Source organism: Jaculus jaculus, chromosome 5 (assembly GCF_020740685.1).
Source record: "Jaculus jaculus isolate mJacJac1 chromosome 5, mJacJac1.mat.Y.cur, whole genome shotgun sequence".
Taxonomy (NCBI): domain Eukaryota; kingdom Metazoa; phylum Chordata; class Mammalia; order Rodentia; family Dipodidae; genus Jaculus; species Jaculus jaculus.
Genome location: NC_059106.1, coordinates 36,474,380 through 36,490,310, shown reverse-complemented (window position 1 = coordinate 36,490,310; position 15,931 = coordinate 36,474,380). Strand labels below are relative to the sequence as shown.

General features: G+C 44.7%; 1 protein-coding gene across 2 annotated transcripts in view; it reads right to left on the bottom strand.

Annotated features, from left to right (window-relative positions):
• Positions 1 to 8,988, bottom strand: part of LOC101613713 (zinc finger protein 585A-like) — a 31,080-nt gene extending 22,092 nt beyond the window's left edge. Inside the window, exons 1-2 of one of the 2 annotated variants that reach the window (XM_045149978.1) lie at positions 8,902 to 8,988; positions 4,399 to 4,487 (exon numbers count right to left, since the gene is read on the bottom strand). In XM_045149978.1, coding sequence (XP_045005913.1) covers positions 4,399 to 4,419 — 21 coding nt within the window. In that variant the 5' untranslated portion in view covers positions 4,420 to 4,487; positions 8,902 to 8,988. The other variant, XM_045149979.1, reaches the window with a different exon arrangement.
• Between the last annotated feature and the right edge of the window lie 6,943 nt (positions 8,989 to 15,931).

Sequence of the window (15,931 nt, the reverse complement as noted above, 5' to 3'; positions counted from 1 at the left end):
ATAAATGGACTGAAGGACAAAAATCATATGATCATATCAATAGATGCAGAAAAAGCATTTGACAAAGTCCAACATCCCTTCATGATAAAAAGTCTTACAGAGACTAGGAATAGAAGGATCATATCTCAATATAATAAAGGCTATTTATGACAAGCCTACAGCCAACATATTACTAAATGGGGAAAAACTAGAAGCTTTTCCACTAAAATCAGGAACAAGACAAGGGTGTCTACTGTCCCCACTTTTATTTTATTATTTTATTTTTTTCCCCCACTTTTATTTAATATAGTACTGGAAGTCTTAGCCATAGCAATAAGGCAAGAGATGCACATAAAAGGGATACACATTGGAAAGGAAGAGATCAAGTTATCATTATTTGCAGATGACATGATTCTATATATAATGGACTCTAAAGACTCTACCAGCAAACTGTTAGAGCTGATAAACACCTACAGCCATGTAGCAGGACACAAATACACAGAAATCAGTAGCATTCTTATATGCTAACAAAACACAGAGAGAATGAAATCAGAGAATCACTCCAATTCACAATTGCATCAAAAAAAATAAATAAATAAAGTACCTTGGAATAAACCTAACCAAGGAAGTAAAGGATCTCTACAATGAAAACTTTAAAACACTCAAGTGATAAATTGCAGAAGACACAAGGAAATGGGAAAACATCCCTTGTTCCTGGATCGGAAGAATCAATACTGTGAAAATGGCAATCTTATCAAAAGCAATCTACACATTTAATGCAACCCCCATCAAAATTCCAACAGCATTCTTCACGGAAATATGAAAAACAATCCAAAAATTCATTTGGAACCACAAACAACCTTGGATATCTAAAATAATACTGAGCAACAAAAATAAAGCTGGTGGTATCACCTTTCCTGATTTTCACCTATACTACAGAGCCATAGTAACAAAAACAGCATGGTATTGGCACAAAAGCAGACATGTAGATCAATGGAAAAGAATAGAGTACCCAGATGCAAGTCCAGGTAGCTATAGTCACCTTATATTTGATAAAAATGCCAAAAATACTCATTGGAGAAAAGACAGCCTCTTCAGCAAATGGTGCTGGGAAAACTGGATATTTATCTGTAGAAAGATGAAAATAGATTTTTCTCTCTCTCCATGCACAAAAATTAAGTCCAAATGGATTAAAGACCTTAACATCAGACCTGAAACTCTGAAACTGCTAGAAGAAAAAGTAGGTGAAACCCTTCAACATATTGGTTTTGGCAAAGACTTTCTGAATATAACCCCAATTGCTCAGGCAATAAAGCCACAGATTAACTGCTGGGACCTCATGAAATTACAAAGATTTTGTACAGCAAAGGATACAGTGAAAAAAGCAAAGAGGCAACCTACAGAATGGGAAAAAATCTTTGCCAGCTATACATCTGATAGAGGATTAATATCTAAGATATACAAAGAACTAAAAAAATTAAGTAATAAGAAATCAAACAAACCAATTAAAAAATGGGCTATGGAACTAAATAGAGTTCGCAAAAGAAGAAATATGAATGGCACAAAAGCATCTAAAAAATGTTCTACATCCTTAGTCATCAGGGAAATGCAGAGTAAAACTACATTGAGATTCCATCTCACACCTATCAGATTGGCTACCATCATGAAAACCAATGACCATAAATGCTGGCGAGGATGTGGAAAAAGAGGAAACCTTCTACATTGTTGGTGGGAATATAATCTGGTCCAGCCATTGTGGAAATCAGTGTGGAGGTTCCTAAGACAGCTAAATATTGATCTACCATATGACCCAGCTATAACACTCCTAGGCATATATTCTAAGGATTCATCTCATTTCCTTAGAAGTATGTACTCTACCATGTTTATTGCTGCTCAATTCATAATAGCTGGGAAATGGAACCAGCCTAGATGTCCCTCAACCGATGAATGGATAATGAAGATATGGCACATTTATACAATGGAGTTCTACTCAGTGGTAAAGAAAAATGAAGTTATGAAATTTGCAGGAAAATGGATGGATCTGGAAAGGATTATATTAAGTGAGGTAATCCAGGCCCAGAAAGCCAAGTGCCACATGTTCTCTCTCATATGTGGATCCTAGCTACAGATTACTGGGCTTCTGTGTAAGAAGGAAAAAACTCAGTAGCAGAAGCCAGTCAGCTAGTAAAGAGATATAAAGGGAAGAGAAGGAAGGGGGGGGGTGCTTAATAGGATGGTAGTGTATATATATAAGTAGAAGAATAGATTAATGGGGGTGAAAAGGCCAAAAAGAGGTCTGGGGAAGAGACTGAGTAAAGGAAAGGTGGAGGGACAGCTAATTAAAATCTAAGAGGATATAAATGAATCATATGTAATCCTACTTTTTTGGACAATGGAACACTCAGGAGCCGTAGATTGTGGCTAGAAAATTTTCACTGCCAGGGATGGGATGACTTCCAGTGAATTGTTGGCCAGGGAGGTCCCTGAGGCCCCCAAAACATTATAGACCTTTGCTGAGGCCCTTGGTTTCCCACCAGGAATAGATGGTAAGACGCTATTGCTTGAAGACTATATACTTGGGTTGCAAGGCCACTGAGAAATCCTGCTGGAACTGAGCTGATAACCTCCTCCATGTAGACCAGCTGACAAAAAGCTGGAAGAAGCCAGTCTGCATGCAGTTCAATGGGAGAAAGAGAAATCACCAGGAAAGACACTCAACAGTGGACACTGCAAGCCTTATAATTCGCCAGCCAGGCCAAATGAGCCAATGGGTGCAATAGTGGCACATCTGTTATGGGGAAAACCAACTGCCCTCTATTTGGACTGGAGGCCCGCTCCATGGGAGGGAATACATCCCTAATACTGAAAACTTAAAACAGGGGTAGTCATGAGCCCTAGGGGTGTAACGTCTGCTCTTGTCTGGCTAAATGTATATACTATGCTTATCAAACTGCCCACTAAGCAGTTCTGTTAATGTTCACACCCTTATATTAATGCTATCTCACTTTTGGTAGAGAATCTTCTCTTTTCAGATGGCAGTGACCTTGGGACGACTCAGAAGGTATCATGGTGATGGAAAGAAATGACTGCCATGCTCAGTACTGCAGTATCTCTATCACACCTTCCAAGGCTCATGGTCTAATGCGGAAGAGGTGGCAGAAAGAATGTAAGAGCCAAAGGAAGAGGGTAGGACTCCTTACAACGTGCTCCCTCCAGACATAAAATGCCCTGGATATCCATGACCTCATAGTGCCTGACACTACCTACACAAGACCATTATAAGAGGAGGAAAAGATGATGATATCAAAATAAAAGAGAGACTGACTGAGATGGGGAGGGGATATGGTGGAAAATGGAATTTCAAAGAGGAAAGTGGGGGGGGGAGATACCATGGGATACTTTTTATAATCATGAAAATGTTAATAAAAATTGAGAAAAAAAGAGAGAAAGAAATACAAATACAAACAGGTAAAAAGAAGCCCTGCACTCAGGAGACTGAGGTAGAAGGATCACCATGAGTTTGTGGTTCAGTAAAAGTAGGGACGAGGGAGGATGGTACTCATAAGTATAGATTTAGACAGAGAAATACAGACATTTAAAGACAGAGTCATCACAGAGATTCAGAGATTGACTGCCAAAGACACAAACCGAGAGGTATACAAAGAGCTGCACGGATGGGCTGGACAGAATGGGACCAAAAGCCTTTGCTTAGCTTTACCAGGTACAGAGGATTCATGGATTCAATAAACACCTGAAGTGGTATGAAAGAAGGAGGAAGACAATGCCCACTTGACCTGGCAATGAGATATCAAGTAAAATCATGTTCTCAAGCCATACCAGGCAAGGAATCCACTTTCTATATTTGGGTATCCCATACCCTGGTGAATATTCCACTGGAGCCATAGACTTTTGTTCCTGAGAACCAGATCCTACACACACATCCTACAGCACCACACTGGCCAAGCAGGCACCACTTGTACACTGCATCCTGGAGTCCAAAATGCCAATGCTCCTGAGACTCCTCTGACCTATCTGGCAGCTCAAACATACTGGGAGTTCTAAGCACCATGACAACTTGGCCAGGCCAAGGAGCGATCTCCATAGGTCAGAACCAGATGGAGCCACCTTAAGTCACTGGAGCCCAGACAGACACATAGCTCAGAACAGAAACAGATGGGGTTTGTGTAGCTGGAAGAGGAAATGGAACCAAATGTCCCAAGGACAGATGAGAGAAGGTCAAGATACCAGGTTGTAATGCACTGGAAACCAAATATGATGGACCCACTGTTAGGGAGTTATTGTCCCTAGAAACAGAATCCAGGAGTCAAATGACAATGGGGAACAAGGAGACACTCTCTCATGGTACAGATATGGAGGTTAAAGATTCCTTCCCCTCGATAAGGAAGCCCATAAACTCACCATTTGTAGATTGTTTGGCATATAGACTCCTCCTCCCTTGGACCTTGGTGCAGCAGCGTGTCACTGATTCCCAGAAAATTTCAATACATCTGGAAAAAGAGTAAGGCCATGTAGTAATATCATACATATATCCTTAGGACTTAAGCATGTTCCATTACTAATTTAACACTTATCACTACATGGAAGGAATATTCTCTGCATGTCAACAACCTGCACAGCCATTGTTGCTAATGGTGCTGGAACTGTTGAATCGACTGACAGAGACTACACAAGCAGATTCCAGAGGGGCTCCTTCCTCTTCCCAAATCTCCTTAAACTGTCCCACTCCTTCAATACAGCCTGTCTTTCCATAAGCCATGCCTTACCCTTCAAATCTCCTTAAATTCCCTCCTTTGAACTGGGGCTCTACCTTCAGTTCCCCTCCTAATCTCCTCTTCCCTCAGAATGCTGTTTTCCCAACTGCCTCCTGTCTCAGAACCTGTTCTCTTCACTTAGTCTTCACCCTGCTACAGACTCCCTTCTCCTTCAGACCCACACTTACTTACTCAGACATTTACCTCATCCTGAACCCTCTGACTCTCTCCCTTAGGTATCTCCTCCTCCTCCAGCCCCCAACATCCTTCTCTCAATCCCTGGTATCTGTCCTCGGGCCCTTTCTTTCTCCCTTATACTGTGAGTTCTTCCATTACCCCTCTCAGGCCTGACTTCCTCATGCAGGGCCTCCTCTCCTAATCCATTTAGTCAATCAGCCATCTTTAGACATTGGCAACTACCAGTGACCAACGTCTCTCTAATCCCTTGGAGTCCCCTGTTTGCTTAGTATAGCCAATGCTTTCTGGAGTTCTGTGATACCAAGCTACTGGTCTGCTTGTTCAAATGTGGCAAGGAGGTTTTTCTTCTCTGAGTGCCCATAGGTAGAATATGATTGGGAGTAGAACCTTGTGCATGCCAGCCAAGAACTGCAATGTACCCCCTTCTTTTACTGTTGTGTTTTCTCAAGACAAGGCCTCAGTATATTGCCCAGGTTGGCTTTGAACTCAATCTGTTGGCAGGTTTATCTTGACTATTTGATTCTCTTGCCTCACTCTCCTAAGTACTGAGGATTATAGATATACATCCCTATGACTGCCTTGGAGGTGATAATAGAAACCAGGTTCATTTCTCCTTCCCTGTTTCACCTCAGCAGGAATATCCTGAAGAATACTGAGGAAGTATAGTGAGGAAGAAGTCAACACATACAGGGAAGGAGGCAGAAAAGAGTGATACTTCTGCAGGTATCTGCTCCTGGAATCCCATGAGAAGTTCAGGAAGCAAAAAGCTATGAGCTAGCCCTTCTAAGATCAGGTCTCCACACTCACTTTCAAGGTGTCAGAGAGAAATGGTGAGACAAAATATGACACAGCTGGGGTTGGTGGCTAATACCCATAAATCTCAGCACTTAAAAGGCCCAAGCAGGAGGGGCTTCTGTAGGATTGCGGCAAGCTTGGGCTACAGACTGACCATGTTTGAAAATTCAAACAAGAAGAAAACACACAAACAGAACAAGTGAAACAGAAACAGATTTGCATATGTACAGGGACACCAGAATCTGCATATTCCTTGCAAGGTTTCAGGTTAAACCCCTATTATTCTACACAGCTATCTTCAAAACTCCCTCTCTGTTCCTGTAGTGAAGTTACCAGGACTGAACCCCAGTTAAATGCTGAAAGTGGATAGCTGTGGGGCCCTTTTGTCATGGGGGAGACAGAAGGACATGGACTCTGCCCTGTATTTCCAATTCCTGAACATCTTCTTCATGTCTCAGTCCCCACGGAGGTGGAGCCAGTGGAGGAAGGTTGCTAGTGCCTGGGCCCATGCCTTCACTGCCACAGAGGAGGTCACAGAGCAAACATGTAATCCCATCTTCTGGGAAGACAAGGCAAAGACCAGCTAAGAGCCAGGACTTCAGAGTGAGATCATGTTTCAAAAACAAAGATTGGAAGCCAGATGTGGTGGTGCATACCTTTAATCCTACCGCTTGGGAGACAGAGGTAGGGGGATTGCCATGAGTTCGAGGCCACCCTGAGACTACATAGTGAATTCCAGATTAACCTGAGCTAGAGCAAGACACTACCTTGGAAAACAAACAACAAAACATTGGGCTGGAGAGTTAAAGTGCTTGCCTACAAAACCTACAGACCCAGGTTCAATTCCCCAGTGAAGGGTCAATGATTTTCCCTGAAAAACAAAAGGGAACTATAGAGTTAATGACTATCCTTAAGTCTCAGGGCAATAAAAAACAAAACAAAACAAACACAGAGGCATTCAACCTCATTAAGTTTGGCACCTTTCCTCATTGATGTGCTCCCCTTAGCCCAGATGGCCTTGAAGGACCAGAGACCTCTGTGTATCCTCTCTTAGACATTCCTGGCTGAAGAAGCATATTCTGAACAAGGACACAAACAGCTATAATTTCCTTATCAACTACACCTGGTACAGCCTGCTTTTTCCTTAGGATTCTCCTTATAAACTTGCACCCTAGTCTGGTTCAGTGCTTCAGCCTTTATCCCGTGGGAAAGCTGAGGCCCCTTGCTATTTTCTCTCAATAAAAGTCTTGTCTGTAGAGAACAAGTCCGGTTTCTCTTTTGCTTTTCCCTTACACTTTCCTTAGACCCAGAACCCATGTAAGCCACATGCACATGGTGGTGTATGTGTCTGGAGTTTGTCTGCAGTGGCAAGAGGCCCTGGCATAGTCATTCTCTCCTTTCTCTCTAATAAATAAATGAAAATAAAATATTTTAAAAAACCAGACTTACAGAAAAAAAAAAAAAAAGGAATAAGAGAGAGATACACAGGTTCAGTTCAGTGGTAGAAGAGACCTTAATTAGAAATCAGAAATCTCTAGATTGGACCCCTAGTATCACATATAAACAAGCACATGCACACACTAGGAAATGACTCTGAGAAGGGGAGATGTGGTTAGACTTGAGAGAATAGGAAAAAAGTAGGCTAGTGACAGCAGACAAGAAAGTGGCACACGCATTGGCATTCAGTCAGAAAGACAATCACAGACCATCTGACACGGATCGGAGATTCAGAGACTGACAAACCCACAGGTGCTCAGGTGAGCTGGGGTGTAGTTGAATCCACAATCTCTGACCATGCCTCCATAAGTGGGGGTCCAGGAAATGTATAGGAGGTGGTGGCTTCTCACAGGTTGTCATGTCCTCTCAGTTCAGCTTGTTCCAAGGTGCTTGTGCAAATCAATTTGCAACAGAGCTACACTACAGCCAGCTATGGACAGTCTATATGTCCCAAACCCAAGCCCAATACTCTTCAGTGGCCATGGCCAGGAGGCTTTTGTATGTGTTCACCAAAGCCTCCACAACCATCTGCCACTCCCCAGGTACCCCTGCAGGCGACCTACCCAGAACCCTCAGCAACTCAGGGCACTGGAGGCCTTGATATTTCCCTAAATTTTTTTCTTTTTTGTAAAACATTTTTATTTATTTATTTGTAAGCAGAAAGAGACACACAGAGGGAATATGGGCATTCCAGGGCCTCTTTCTTTAATTTATTTTTTATAATTAACAACTTCCATGATTGTAAACAATATCCCATGGTAATTCCCTCCCTTCCCCCACTTTCCTCTTTGAAACTCCCATTCTCCATCATATCTCCTTCCCCTCTCAATCAGTCTCTCTTTTATTTTTATTTTTTAAAATTTTTATTAACATTTTCCATGATTATAAAAAAATAACCCATGGTAATTCCTTCCCTCCCCCCCCCCCCACGACACTTTCCCCTTTGACCTAAATTCTGTCTGTTGGTTGGAACAAGGGTATATGCAGCCTGCCCAGATCAAGGTGAGTGGCCTTCCAATAGCCAGGGACAAGGGGGGCCACATAAGGTCACTAGATCTCAGAGAGAGCGGTCAGGGTAAACTCGGATGGAGTTCTGGTATCTAGGAAGTAGGTTGGAACCCGATGTCCCAGGGTCACATATGAAATCATTTAGACATCAGGTTGCAGCACCCTGAAAACTAGATAAGAGGGTCCAATTAAGTAGGGCGTCAAGGAGCGTTGGAGGACAAAATACAGGAGCCTAGTGGCATAGACCCTGGGGAGCTGGGAAACTAGAGGCCACTGGTACGAAAAATAGAGGTTTTATAGCTTCCTTGAGCTGGCTCAGGATCTGGCCTTACACTCCTGGGCACAGCTGCACAGAAATGGCTACAGCCGGACTAAGGAGGGTTCGTGGAGCCGGCCGGGCCTCCACCCCGTAGCGGGAGAGGTCCGGGCGGACAGCGGCTCAGACGCACGGCCGGGCCCGGGGCCTCTGCGGCCCAAGAGCCGCCGCCGCCGCAGCCGCAGCTCAGCGGCTTGCAGACCCCTTCCCTCCCGGCTCGGGACGCGCCACACTCACTACTGCCGGCTTCCTGGACACCTAACGTCCTCTCCTGGATCTCACACACCACCGGCCCCCGGGTCAACACAGGACGGGGAAAAAAAAAAAAAATCTCACCCGGACGCCCAAAAAGAACTGAAAGCTGGCTGTGGCGCTCAAGATGGTGGGCAGAAGCCGCTTCTACAGGAAAGGTTCCCGCCCGCACGGAAAGCCCGCCCCCTGCGCGTCGTCTGCGCGTCTGATTGGACGGCCTGCATCCCCGTGCGATCGATTGGACAGGACCTCAGAGAGCAACCCCCGAGACCAGGACTGACAATACGCGGCTTCTCAGACCACCAGGACGATCGCGCTCGTACTTCCCGCCCTGAGGACGCTGATGTCCCGGAAGCCGGAGATGGTGGGAGACTGCGGTGTCCTCAGTCAGGGAGGATTGCTGAGCTGCTCATCTCTTCCCCTCCGGAGCCCCAGGCCCCAATGCTCCGTGTGCAGCGTTATGAAGTGTCCTGTCAAGCTATATGGGGCGGTGCTGGCTTCCGGGAACCCTGGGAGTCCTGTCGTGCCACTACTTGGGGACTGCAGCCCTCTCTCAGCAGCTTTGTCTGGTAGTGCGTTTTGGATCTGGGAAGGAAGCTGTGTTATCCTTACTGCAATGCTGGACACTTAATCCGACTCCTAATTGTCTATGCGTCTTGAGCTCCTCACCGTTTGTGCTTGCATGTCGAATTCTTTACAGCCATGCTGCAGAAGTAAACATTGCCTTGCCAATGTGTTCTGGATTGTGTAGTCATTCTCAGAATGCACTCATTTCTAACTTTCCACTTCACTAAACCCACTCCTCCTTCTATTATTAATATCTATATTAATATCCTTTTTTGCCCTCTACCCTCATCCATGTCCAAGTGTTGAGCTCAATATTGTATGGGTCTTATGGGAGTAACAACAGCCTACAGCTGGGGTAAGATAAAGAATGTCCAGTCGGGTGTGGTGGCGCACATCTTTAATCCCAGCACTCAGGAGGCAGAGGTAGGATCACCACAAGTTCGAGGTCACCCTGAGACTACATAGTGACTTCCAGGTCAGCCTGAGCTAGAGTGAAACATTACCTTGTAAAACCAAAAACAAACCAAAACAAAAAAGCCTTTTAGAAAAGCCAGCCACATAGAAACATGAACAAAAAAGTAAATTTAATTCATATCAAGCTATTATCATGCCTAATGATAACACCCAGAGCTAGTGATTTCAAAGAAATGACAATTATCCAGGGGAGAAATGGATGAAGATTATGATTACAAAAAAGGAAAAGGACGTTATGTGACCCTTTTTTGTGTGTGGTGCTAGAGATCAAACCTAAATCCTTGTGCATGCTACTCAAGCACTCCATCACTGAGCCATGCTCCTAGCTCCTTTGTGTATGACTTAAAAATTCATTATATTGCATGTGTGTGCAAGCTGTTCATAAGCCATAGCTCATGTTGAAGGGAAAGGACAACTCAAAAGTTGTCCAAAGTTTGGCCCTCACCATTCCACCTCATTTGAGGCAGGGTTTCTCGTTTCACTTTGTTCTTTGCTGTGCTCTCCATAAGCTTCCAAGGAATTCTCCTTTCTCCACCTTCCAATTGGCTGTCAGCATGCTGGGAATACAAAAGCCCACTATGTTTCCAGCTAACTTTTCTTAAGATTTTATTTATTTATTTATTTATTTATTTATTTATTTTTTGGCTTTTCAAGATAGGGTCTCACTCTAGCTCAGGCTGACCTGGAATTAACTCTGCATTCTCAGGGTGGCCTTGAACTCACGGTGATCCTCCTACCTCTGCCTCCAGAGTGCTGGGATTAAAGGCATGCGCCACCATGCCTGGCTATGTTTTATTTTATTTTATTTTTTCAAGCAGAGATAGACACAGAGAAAGAGAGAGAAAGAATGGGCACTCCAGGGCCTCTACCCACTGCAATCAAACTCCAGACACATGTGCCACCTTGTGCATCTGGCTTTATGTGGGTACTGGGGAACTGAACTAACGTCTTTAGGCTTTGCAGGTAAGAGCGTTAATTCCTGAGTTATCTCTCCAGCTCAGGATTCCATTTTACATGGAGTCTAGGGTGGGACTCTGGTTTGAGTGGTGACTGTTTTAACCATTAAGCAATTCAACTTTCCATATGACTCTTAAAAGAAAAAGTACATTTTAAAAAGATACACCATTCTCTTAACTATCAGGTTGGTAACCATTACATTTCTGATGGTTCAATGTGTTGGCCAGTCAGTTAGAAAATGACCATGTTCAGGCTGAAAAGGTGGCTCAGGGGTTGAAGCGCTTGCCTGCAAAGCCCAATGACCAGGACTGATTCCCCTGTACTTATGTAAAAGCCAGCTGCACAAGGGAGAACATGCATCTAGAGTACATTGACAGCAGCTGAAGACACAAGTGTGCCTATTCTGTCTATCTAGAGATCTCCCTCTGTCTCTCTTCTACGTATAGAAGTGTCATAGACAATGGAGAGTTAGGAGATCAGTTCTGTGGTATAAATATGGGTTTTATAGATTCTTTGCCTTGGCTCAGTACTGACATGATACTCCTGGTCAAAACTATAAAGAGCTGGGTGTGGTGACTCATGCCTTTAAATCCCAGCACTTGGGGGCAGAGGCAGGAGAATCCCCATGAGCTCGAGGCTACCCTGAGATTACACGGTGAATTCCAGGTCAGCCTGAGCTAGAGTAACACCCTATCTTTTATTATTATTATTATTATTAACAACTTCCATGATTATAAACAATATCCCATGGTAATGCCCTCACTTCCCCCTTGTGGTGGTTTGAATAGAATAGATGGCCCCCAATATAGTCAGTTGTTTGTTGTTTGCATCTATAGCCACCTGGCTGGAGGCAATGTCACTGGGTGATCTTAAGGTGCGCTGGTGGGTTTCCCATTTCAATCTAAAGATATGCAGTGTGCCTAGCTGGAGTTCCTGAAGTGTGCTGTGGCTTTTGACCTTTAGGCTTGTGCTTCTCTCTGTCTGCTTGGGCCTGTGAAGGCAGGCCAGCTTCTTCTGCCATTATGGAACTTCCCCTGGATCTGTAAGCTTCATTAAATATCCCTTCCTCCATAACTGTACGTGGTCTGGAAGTTCATCTCAGTGAACCTGAAGCTGTCTGATACTGAAAGGCCCAAGAATTCAGAAGCTCAGAAATACTATCATGCTCCAAGGGGAGCTTAAGCGGGCTCCCTGCATACCTCAAACTCCAGGCTTTACTCTCTGTTGGAAGCAAGTAAAGAATCCCTCTTCTCATTATATCAGAGCCCACTCCTAATATAAAATTAGGTAAAAGGGCACGAGATAGCCCTCAAGGATGGGAAATGAGTAATGAAGTGAACCACTTATTTGGTTTCTGTAAATAGCCTGCACTATAAGCCTTACACTATAAGCCTTAATAGCCCACACTGTTAGCCTTAGTAGCTCACACCATAAGCTGTAACAGCCTGCCTCAGACCACCAAGGTCACAGGAGGCTGATACCATACTCTGCTACCCCCACCTAAGGAATTGCACAAAGGCTGGCCTCCAAGGTCATAGGAGACTGGTACCACACTCTGCTACTCCCACCCAAGGACCTGCGCAAATGCTGACCACCAAGGTCATAAACTAATTGGCTTAGAAACTATGGGGTGGCACAAACTGACTGGCTAACACCCTGCGGGGCTCCTAATATTAGAAAATGATTGGTCTAATGCACAGGCTTTGTTAGAAACCCTATAAAAACTGTCCTGTTCCTGCATTCGGGGCTCTGCAGTCCTCTACCCCTGTGAGGTGTACGACTGTGGGCCCCAGCACTCTTGGAATAAAATCCTCTTGCAGTTTGCATCAAGACCGCTTCTCGTGAGTGATTTGGGGTGTCGCCTTATCCGGGCAGAGCGTGGGGGCCCCCTGCGGGGGTTTTTTCCTACAATACACCCCACTTCCCCGTTTGAAACTCCATTCTCCATCACATCCCCTGCTCCCCTCAATCAGTCTCTCTTTTATGTTGACGTCATGATCTTTTCTTCCTATTATGATGGTCTTGTGTAGGTAGTGTCAGGCACTGTGAGGTCATGGATATCCAGGCCATTTTGGTGACACTGTACTTTTGAAACAAAAACAAGCAAAAAAACTCTACTTCATAAAACCAAAATCAGCTGGGTGTGGTGGCACACACCTTTAATCTCAGCACTTGGAAAGCAGAGGTAGGAGGGTCACTGTGAGTTGGAGGCTACCCTGAGACTATATAGTGAATTTCATGTCAGCCTGAGCTAGAGTGAGTGAGACCAACTTTTGAAAACAAAACAAAACAAAACAAAACAAAACAAAACAAAACAAAAAAACAACCAAAATCAACCAATCAACAAATATTTAACAAAAAAGACTGAAACTACACAAAGGGACCTTTAGTTTTCTATGAGATTTTCCTTTTCATAATGCAAAGTGAAAATTATGATAGTTTGTAATTTCAATTATTTGCTGTATTTTCCCACAACCTTAGGTAGTGGCATAGTATAATATAAAAGACCTGGTGGGTGGTTGGAGGGATGGCTTAGCAGTAAAGGTGTTTGTCTGCAAAGCCAAAGAACCCAGGTTCGATTCTCCAGGACTCACGTAAGCCAAATGCACAAGGGGTGCACATTCATTTGCAGTGGCTGGAGGCCCTGGCACCCATTCTTTCTCTCTCCCTCTTTCTCTGCTAAATAAATAAATAAAGAGCTAGTGTAAAAATGTAGAGATCCTTGTGAAACATTGTGTTCCTGGCTTTTGAAGTGCTAAAGCAAGACATGTACCTACTCTAGGTAGTATGAGAACAAATTTCCTCCTATCTCATTGAAACTCCACTCCCCCTAATAATTGGATGCTTCACAAAATATCAGGAATTTATCAAAGAACTCAGAGTAAGGTGAACTTTCAGAAATTAATGTAGAGGACTCCAAATAAGAGATACAGCTAACTCAGGGTACTGTCCTCCATTTTTGTTCTTTCTGAGGTGGGGTCTCACCCTAGCCCAAGCTCATCTGGTACTTACTCGGTATTCATTCCCAGGCTAGTTTTGAACTTCCAGTGATCATCCTCCCTCGGCAGGGATTAAGCATGTGTGCCACCATACCTGGCTCAGAGGCGCTTCTTCTTAGAGTTGGTGGCCTCCTAAGGTCACAGAAGCCTTGACAAAAAGCCCAGTCCACATACACAGGTTTCCAGATTGCTAGGCGACAGAACAGAACCTAATGTGTTAAGGGTAGATATTGTGTCCTCTATCAGCAGGTTGACATACCATGGGACCCAGATTTGGAAACCTGGGGTACAAAAGACCTTGAGGACCAGGGAGACCTTTGCGATAGGAGCCAGGGACAGTGTGCAGCATTGCAGATACGGAAACACAGCTACCTTCCCGATTCAGAACAGTGGCCACACACACACCAGGACAGAGCAGACTGGATTGACTTCGGGGCTGATGTTCCCTGCAAAGACTGTACAGGACATTGAGGGCTCCTGTAGTCGGGCCAGCCCCCACCCTGTAGCGGAGGAGCCTGGGGACTCTGGAGTGGAAGACGAGGAGCCACCCCTAACACTGAGCGAGCTCTTCTCCCCTCACTCAGGACAAGACTACAAGCTTCATCCGGACTGCGGGGGTGAGCCTCAAGTCTGTCCATGGGGTGAAGACTGTCCAATCTGACTCGAGTCTGCTAGCGGGGGAGGGGGGCGGGCCTCGCCGCGGGGCAGGGTCTTCGGGCTGAGGCTGCGGTCTGCCTGCCGCCTGCCACCGTGACAGCTGTTGGTTACCACGTTACAGTTCTTGCTGGGAGTTGAGTCTGTTCCCAGGCCTCTGCAACCCTGAGTGACAGTGGTGTGTGGAGACCCACGGAAGGACGCTAGACGTGTAGAAAACGAAGTGGGAGTGTGTGCGGTGTCCTGAGCCTGGGGAGGGAAGGAAGGTGCCTGGTTCTAAGAGGAGGAGCTGGGGGCAGGGGCTCTCTTGGCCCGGGGTCCTGGCTTGAGCACTGTACCCGGTTGGTTTCATTTAGCTGTTGGGGGTTGAAGTGCTCCTCCAGCTCCAGGAACGAAGTTAGCTCTCTGAGACTGTGTAGTCCCAGGATGGCCTCAAACTCATTAAGACTCTCCTACTTTTGCTTCCCAAGAGCGATTAAAGGCACAGGCTACCACATCCGGCTTAAATATTTTTTAAAACATACTTCATTAGAGAGCGAGAGAAAGAAAATGGGTGCATCAGGGCCTCCAGCCACTGCAAACAAACTGCAGACACAGGTGCCACCTTGTGCAACTGGCTTACATGGGTCCTTTGGCTTTGTAGGCAAGTGTCCTAATCACTAAGTCATTTGTCCAGGACAGTTTCAATCTTTTTAATCAGGAATACTTGCTTCTAAACTACCCCACATATCATTTTACTAGTTCTGTTATCATCCCTTGACTTTCAAAATGCTGGGGCCAGTAGTAAAAAATAAGATCCACATCTATAAACACATAATGTACTTATGGTAGGCTAAAGTTTAAAAACTTAAGTTAATATGGTATGCAAATGAGTTTAAAGTATTTACCCTGAGTATGTCATGGACAATGTCCATCAGTTACATTTGTTCTTCCTGAAAACATACATGATGGGATGTTCAATCCACATTTGAAGAAATGGGACATATTAAAGGCGGCACAGCACTGATGGCACTAGGGATGTTGCCCAGTTGGCAGAGTACTCACCTAGCATGTAAGCAGACTGGGCATGTTACCAATTTCCATGTAAAATTTGGTAGCGTAACATGTACGTGTAGTCCTAGCACACAGGAGGTTTAAGTAGGATCAGATCAAGGCTGAATTAGTTGTTTTCTCATTGCTATGTTAAACAAGCATACCAGAAGCAACCTAAGGAAGGCTAAGCTGATCTCAAGATGTGTGCGGGGTACATTCCATCAAGGCAAGGAAGGCCTAGCAGGCAAGATGGTCACATTGCACCCAGTCATGAAGTAGAAAGCAAGTAAGCTAGGCTATTGTGGTGGTTTGATTCAGGTGTCCCCCATAAACTAGGTTCCCAGCTGATGGAGATTTGTTTGGGAATTAATGCTTCCTGGAGGCAGTGTATTGTTGGGAGCAGGCTTATGGGTGTTAAAGCCAGTTTGCCC